At 45.9% G+C, this 8,384-nt stretch overlaps 1 protein-coding gene across 1 annotated transcript; it reads right to left on the bottom strand.

Annotated features, from left to right (window-relative positions):
- Positions 1-821: 821 nt before the first annotated feature.
- On the bottom strand, positions 822-2,781 carry LOC135054601 (gastrula zinc finger protein XlCGF71.1-like). The gene has a single exon (XM_063957789.1). The coding sequence runs from the start codon at positions 2,682-2,684 to the stop codon at positions 1,848-1,850; it is 837 nt and encodes a 278-aa protein (XP_063813859.1). The 5' UTR covers positions 2,685-2,781; the 3' UTR covers positions 822-1,847.
- Between the last annotated feature and the right edge of the window lie 5,603 nt (positions 2,782-8,384).

The following is an 8,384-nucleotide window of genomic DNA, read 5'->3' as shown; positions in this document are numbered from 1 at the left end:
AATTCGTTCTCTGTGATGTCACACTGGTTCCTAGTAAAGTGATAGGCTCCATTCTCAGTGATGTCACTGGTTCCCAGTGAAGTGATAGGCTGCATGATCAGTGATGTTATTGGTTCGGGTGTAGTAGGGTATGCCGGCGGCCAGGCTCCCGGCAACCAGCATACTGGCGCTGGAATCCTGACTGCCGACATACCGACAGCTGGGCGAGCGCAAATGAGCCCTTTGCTGGCACGGTGGCGCGCTATTCTCCCTCCAGGGGGGCCGTGGACTCCCAAGAGGGAGAAGAGGTGTTGGTATGCCGGCTGAGGGGATTCCGGCGCCGGTATACTGTGCGCCGGGATCCGGTCAGTCGGCAAACTGAAGACCACACACTGGTTCCTAGTGAACTGATAGGCTGTATTATCATGGATGTTCTTTCAGCCCAGAGAGCTGCATCCATTGTTGGTAAGCTGTAAATTCCACACGAGTGATCTGTTCCAGTCTTATGTTGATGACACATCTCACTTATCTGTCGATAATAATTATATACCATGACAATAAACTGTGTGACTGGAGCTTTGAAGTGCCCTTCAGTACTCTGTAATGGAAATACCCATCAGTGGCATAGCCAGGATTTGAAATGAGGGGGAGCAAAGGGTAAAGATAGGAGCCACAATGGCTACATCATAGTGGTGTACACACAATCTGTGCAGACCCGGAGGATTAGAGCCTAAACTCGGAGTGTTCCCCAGGACTTCTGGGTCAGATCACGCAGACAGGAAACAAAGATACAATCTCTTTATTACAGATTTACTTAACACAAAATCTCTAAAATCAGCAAAAAGATGAACATATTTGAAATGAAAAGCAGATCAACAGGTCCCAACAACCGGCAGCAGCAGCCATCTGTCAGACTCTGCAGAACTCTCCCGCACGGTCTGTGATTAATGACTGGATGCAGGATAAGTGTGTAGGACCATGGGAGTTTCTGTTCAGCAGAGCCGACAAGACTGCAAGTCCACAATTGTAGAATAGACCAGGCAGAGCCAACAAGTCTGCAATCCCAGGAAAAGCCAGTAATCCAGTAGCCACAATGATCCCAGGCACAGTCCTCACCACACTGGCAGAGGCCTAGGCTCCAGGACCAGTCGCTTCCAGAGGCAAATACACACCTGCACCTCTTACATCCTCTTATTATAAAGGTTCCAATCCCCACCACTATAGTCCCTCTTGCAAAGGGTGGTCCAAGGAAATGGTGTCTCCTGATTAGTGCAGATCAATGAGGGTCTGTAGAAGAGATGAGTCCTGATGAGACCCCCCCTGCTGTTTTCTTGCCCCAATTTTGGAATCAGCGCTAGGGGAAAACAATGGGATCTTGGTGATAGCCGGTCACTCTAGTTTAGCCCCTTGTAGTAATTTGTGACATCAGAGGGTCTCCAGCTTCCTGTTCTTAGTGTCTCTCACACACAGAGTCACACTCATGGCAGGAACTAGCACATGCATAGAGTCACACAGCATGCACTGAGATCCTGTGCCCTATTTGTGTGGAGTTTGTGTGCTCTCTTCAAGCTTATTCTGGTTCCTCCAACAAAGTTTAAAAACAAACTGGTAGATTAAGTGGCTTTTGACAAAAATGAAGTTTGTTGTGTGTGATATGGAATTTAGATTGTAAGCTCCAATGGTGCATGGACCAGAGTGACTACTTACAGTATCAAGATGTCTGTCTCACCTTATACAAATTGCTTTGAATCTTATTAGGAAAAAGGTGCTAAATAAATGTTAATGGTTTTCTTATATGTAAAATTTTAATGCAACATTTTTTCTATATCTATCAATCGAAGGAAATTCAACTGTGACTTTCTGGTGTATTAAAATAGCTGGTTCTTATCTGTGTGAAGTCTCTTATGTCTAACGAGAACTGATTTCAGTGTAAAACATTTCCCACACTCAGAGCATGGAAATGGCTTCTCATCTGTGTGACATTTCATATGTCCAGAAAGCGCAGATTTAGATATAAAACAATTTCCACACTCAGGACATGTAAATGGCTTCTCACCCGTGTGAATCCTCTGATGTATAACAAGATCTGATTTATGTGTAAAACATTTCCCACACACAGAACAAGCAAATGGTTTCTCACCTGTGTGACTTCTCTGATGTGTAACAAGATATGATTTAGTTTTAAAACATTTCCCACACACAGAACAAGCAAATGGTTTCTCACCTGTGTGACTTTTCTGATGTGTAACAAGATATGATTTAGATGTAAAACATTTCCCACACTCAGAACAAGCAAATGGTTTCTCACCTGTGTGACTTCTCTGATGTGTAACAAGATATGATTTAGTTTTAAAACATTTCCCACACAGAACAAGCAAATGGTTTCTCACCTGTGTGACTTCTCTGATGTGTAACAAGATATGATTTAGATGTAAAACATTTCCCACACTCAGAACAAGCAAATGGTTTCTCACCTGTGTGACTTCTCTGATGTGTAACAAGATGTGATTTATATGTAAAACATTTCCCACACTCAGAGCATGGAAATGGTTTCTCACCTGTGTGAGTTCTCTGATGTGTAACAATATTTGGTTTATGTATAAAACATATAAAGCATTTCCCATTTTCAGAACATGCAAGTGGATTTTCATCTGTGTGACATTGCTGACGTCTAAGAGCTGCTTCGTGTGTAAAACATTTCCCATACTCAGAAGAGGAAATTACTGCATCACCGCTATGATCTGTACTATGTGCAGCAATATGTGAGTTACCAGGAGAACATTCTTCAAGAATAGAGCGATCAGATGACATAGCTGCACTGTGAAGTGCTGAATATATATTCAGGGAAAGGTGGTTTTCTTCTGGAAACCATTGTGTTTTATCTTCTAGTTTAAAATCTGGAACCCAAGCGAGATGTCCCTCAGAAGTGTTCTTTGTGTAGCGTCCATCTGGTAAAAATAGAACAGTTAACCAAGTATTTTACAGCATAAGCATCATTAATCAATATTTGATTTTACCCCTATTTCCACAAGCCTGTGCTTAGTACAACCTCATGTGGAATACTTTGGGTGTGCTGCCTTTCACAGTAAAACATAATACTGGAGAAGAAAAAGGAAAAAAGAGTTCTTTGAGAGTGTGACTGGGTCCCCATCAGAGTGCCAGGGTAGCCCAACATGTGATATGGTTAATCTCCAACTCATCCATCCTGTGGCTGTTGGATCTGAAGAGAACATCATTGTATGAGGCATCAAGTTGTGTCCTTCGTGGTGCAATGGTAAGTTTGAAACCATAGGGATTCAAGCTCAGCTAGTCAGTGTGTCCTATAACATGGCATCCCCAGTGTAAAATAGGAGGCACTGCGAGTCGACAGCTAATCTGGAGCAGCCATGGTGAGATGTGATTGGAGAGATGGAGAGAGCTTGTTTCAGCAACGGTGCTTAAAGAAAGGAGACCTCCTGGGAGGAAGAAAAGTTCTGATGTCCATGTAAGAGGCCAGAAGATGGTGAGATCAAGCAAGAAGATTGTGTGAGCAACTGGGGAAACCTCTGAGGTGGCAGCTAAGCATTGAGGACAGCGGCTGTTGGTGAGAGTCAAGAAAGAAGATACAAGGGCCAGGAGTCTACTGCACAAGCACCAATCTCTGGGTTAAAGTCACCTGCAGCATGTCTCCAGTGATATCCGGAACTGCCAGACCGGGCCGCGAATAGCAGAGTGCTGGCTTCCTGTAGGAAGCCCGCTTCCAGCCTCGTCAGCCCTAGGCGGCTTCTACAAACTGCAGCTGATGCAGTCCATAGAAAAAGGGGTTTGCGCATGCGCCGGTCCCGGTGTCTGTAAATCACATTATACAGATGCCGGGACCCGGCCTGCGGCGGGCATGAGGGAGCAGGGACCTGCAGCAGGGAGGAGGGGGATGGGACCCAGCAGCACGACCAGCGGCAGCCCCCCTCTTCCTCCGACGTAAGAGCCGTCGCTGATCAGCCCTACGGCAGATGGTTTCCTATGTAAGCGGATGTGTGTCTCTGAACGCATCCAGTGACGCTCCCATATGCTCCCATTACACACATATGCAGTCTCTGCATGCAGCGTATAAGCCACTCCCAGTCATACCCCATACATTAGATTACAGTATCTACTGCAGTCAGCTGTATAGCCAGTATATACAGGTACATCGTAGCCCCTCCCTGGGTCCTTGCACTGCAGCAATAGGCTGATCAGACCACGCCTCCCTCTGATGGATCCTCCTCCTCATCCTCACAGACTTTGCAAGGACCGGATCTGCCTTGCAGCTTCTTGCAAACTTGAGAACTGAGAGTATAGACAGAAAATCAATTTAGTACACTGGTCCTCACACTCTGTCCTCAGGACCTCAAACACTGCATGGAATCACAAGGGAAGCAATAAGCTCCAGCAAATGTGTCAGTAAGTAATGAATACAACCATGCACCTACCAGGTAGCCTGTAAAAACGTGAGCCGTTTGGGATCCTGAGCACCGAGTTTGAGAACCGATGCTTTAATAGATTGTACTATTGTCTTGGCAAATTAGCATATAAACTATAACTTGTACAGTCACACCCGCGATTGAGCTGCTGGAAGATTGTATTTGCAGGCACACTGGCAGCGACGACCTTTCTGTGATACACTCACATCGCATGTTAGCTGACCGTGGACACAACTGTAGGTTATAATGGTAGATTACATTATATGGGATGTTTTTATTAACATTGATTAATATTCCAGATGCTATAATAGCTGATATGCCAAATGTAATAATGTGTTGTCAATGTTACAGAGCGGTATCGCAGTCCTCTTATTCCCTCAGTTACAGAGCAGTATCACAGTCCTCTTATTCCCTCAGTTACAGAGCGGTATCGCAGTCCTCTTATTCCCTCAGTTACAGAGCGGTATCGCAGTCCTCTTATTCCCTCAGTTACAGAGCGGTATCGCAGTCCTCTTGTTCCCTCAGTTACAGAGCGGTATCGCAGACCTCTTGTTCCCTCAGTTACAGAGCGGTATCACAGTCCTCTTGTTCCCTCAGTTACTACAGAGCGGTATCACAGTTATCTTATTCCCTCAGTTACAGAGCGGTATCACAGTCCTCTTATTCCCTCAGTTACAGAGCGGTATTACAGTCCTCTTATTCCCTCAGTTACTACAGAGCGGTATCGCAGTCCTCTTATTCCCTCAGTTACAGAGCGGTATTACAGTCCTCTTATTCCCTCAGTTACAGAGCGGTATTACAGTCCTCTTATTCCCTCAGTTACAGAGCGGTATCGCAGTCCTCTTGTTCCCTCAGTTACTACAGAGCGGTATCACAGTCATCCTATTCCCTCAGTTACAGAGCGGTATCACAGTCCTCTTATTCCCTCAGTTACTACAGAGCGGTATCACAGTCCTCTTATTCCCTCAGTTACAGAGCGGTATCACAGTCCTCTTATTCCCTCAGTTACAGAGCGGTATTGCAGTCCTCTTATTCCCTCAGTTACAGAGCGGTATCGCAGACCTCTTATTCCCTCAGTTACAGAGCGGTATCGCAGACCTCTTATTCCCTCAGTTACAGAGCGGTTTCACAGTCCTCTTATTCACTAAGTTACAGAGCGGTATCACAGTCCTCTTATTCCCTCAGTTACAGAGAGGTATCGCAGACCTCTTATTCCCTCAGTTACAGAGCGGTATCGCAGACCTCTTATTCCCTCAGTTACAGAGCGGTATCGCAGACCTCTTATTCCCTCAGTTACAGAGCGGTATTACAGTCCTCTTATTCCCTCAGTTACTACAGAGCGGTATCACAGTCCTCTTATTCCCTCAGTTACTACAGAGCGGTATCACAGTCCTCTTATTCCTTCAGTTACAGAGCGGTATCACAGTCCTCTTATTCCCTCAGTTACAGAGCGGTATCACAGTCCTCTTATTTCCTCAGTTACTACAGAGCGGTATCACAGTTATCTTATTCCCTCAGTTACAGAGCGGTATTACAGTACCCTTATTCCCTCAGTTACAGAGCGGTATTACAGTCCTCTTATTCCCTCAGTTACAGAGCGGTATCACAGTCCTCTTATTCCCTCAGTTACAGAGCGGTATCACAGTCCTCTTATTCCCTCAGTTACTACAGAGCGGTATCGCAGTCCTCTTATTCCCTCAGTTACAGAGCGGTATCGCAGTCCTCTTATTCCCTCAGTTACAGAGCGGTATCGTAGACCTCTTATTCCCTCAGTTACAGAGCGGTATCACAGTCCTCTTATTCCCTCAGTTACTACAGAGCGGTATCGCAGTCCTCTTATTCCCTCAGTTACAGAGCGGTATCGCAGACCTCTTATTCCCTCAGTTACAGAGCGGTATTACAGTCCTCTTATTCCCTCAGTTACTACAAAGCGGTATTACAGTCCTCTTATTCCCTCAGTTACAGAGCAGTATCACAGTCCTCTTATTCCCTCAGTTACAGAGCGGTATCACAGTCCTCTTATTCCCTCAGTTACAGAGCGGTATTACAGTCCTCTTATTCCCTCAGTTACAGAGCGGTATCACAGTCCTCTTATTCCCTCAGTTACAGAGCGGTATTACAGTCCTCTTATTCCCTCAGTTACTACAGAGCTGTATCACAGTCCTCTTATTCCCTCAGTTACAGAGCGGTATCACAGTCCTCTTATTCCCTCAGTTACAGAGCGGTATCACAGTCCTCTTATTCCCTCAGTTACAGAGCGGTATCGCAGTCCTCTTATTCCCTCAGTTACAGAGCGGTATCGCAGACCTCTTATTCCCTCAGTTACAGAGCGGTATCGCAGACCTCTTATTCCCTCAGTTACAGAGCGGTTTCACAGTCCTCTTATTCACTCAGTTACAGAGCGGTATCACAGTCCTCTTATTCCCTCAGTTACAGAGCGGTATTACAGTCCTCTTATTCCCTCAGTTACTACAGAGCGGTATTACAGTCCTCTTATTCCCTCAGTTACAGAGCGGTATTACAGTCCTCTTATTCCCTCAGTTACAGAGCAGTATTACAGTCCTCTTATTCCCTCAGTTGCTACAGAGCGGTATCGCAGACCTCTTGTTCCCTCAGTTACAGAGCGGTATCGCAGTCCTCTTGTTCCCTCAGTTACAGAGCGGTATCGCAGACCTCTTATTCCCTCAGTTACAGAGCGGTATCGCAGTCCTCTTATTCCCTCAGTTACAGAGCGGTATCGCAGACTTCTTATTCCCTCAGTTACAGAGCGGTATCACAGTCCTCTTATTCCCTCAGTTACTACAGAGCGGTATCACAGTTATCTTATTCCCTCAGTTACAGAGCGGTATCACAGTCCTCTTATTCCCTCAGTTACAGAGCGGTATTACAGTCCTCTTATTCCCTCAGTTACAGAGCAGTATCACAGTCCTCTTATTCCCTCAGGTACTACAGAGCGGTATCACAGTTATCTTACTCCCTCAGTTACAGAGCGGTATCACAGTCCTCTTATTCCCTCAGTTACAGAGCGGTATCGCAGACCTCTTATTCCCTCAGTTACAGAGCGGTATCGCAGACCTCTTATTCCCTCAGTTACAGAGCGGTTTCACAGTCCTCTTATTCACTCAGTTACAGAGCGGTATCACAGTCCTCTTATTCCCTCAGTTACAGAGCGGTATTACAGTCCTCTTATTCCCTCAGTTACTACAGAGCGGTATTACAGTCCTCTTATTCCCTCAGTTACAGAGCGGTATTACAGTCCTCTTATTCCCTCAGTTACAGAGCAGTATTACAGTCCTCTTATTCCCTCAGTTGCTACAGAGCGGTATCGCAGACCTCTTGTTCCCTCAGTTACAGAGCGGTATCGCAGTCCTCTTGTTCCCTCAGTTACAGAGCGGTATCGCAGACCTCTTATTCCCTCAGTTACAGAGCGGTATCGCAGTCCTCTTATTCCCTCAGTTACAGAGCGGTATCGCAGACTTCTTATTCCCTCAGTTACAGAGCGGTATCACAGTCCTCTTATTCCCTCAGTTACTACAGAGCGGTATCACAGTTATCTTATTCCCTCAGTTACAGAGCGGTATCACAGTCCTCTTATTCCCTCAGTTACAGAGCGGTATTACAGTCCTCTTATTCCCTCAGTTACAGAGCGGTATCACAGTCCTCTTATTCCCTCAGGTACTACAGAGCGGTATCACAGTTATCTTACTCCCTCAGTTACAGAGCGGTATCACAGTCCTCTTATTCCCTCAGTTACTACAGAGCGGTATCGCAGTCCTCTTATTCCCTCAGTTACAGAGCGGTATCACAGTCCTCTTATTCCCTCAGTTACAGAGCGGTATCACAGTCCTCTTATTCCCTCAGTTACAGAGCGGTATCGCAGACCTCTTATTCCCTCAGTTACAGAGCGGTATCGCAGACCTCTTATTCCCTCAGTTACAGAGCGGTATCGCAGACCTCTTGTTCCCT

This window comes from Pseudophryne corroboree, chromosome 3 (assembly GCF_028390025.1).
Source record: "Pseudophryne corroboree isolate aPseCor3 chromosome 3, aPseCor3.hap2, whole genome shotgun sequence".
Classification (NCBI taxonomy): Eukaryota; Metazoa; Chordata; class Amphibia; order Anura; family Myobatrachidae; genus Pseudophryne; species Pseudophryne corroboree.
Note: the sequence above shows the minus strand (reverse complement) of the source record. Positions and strands in the feature narration are given on the sequence as shown.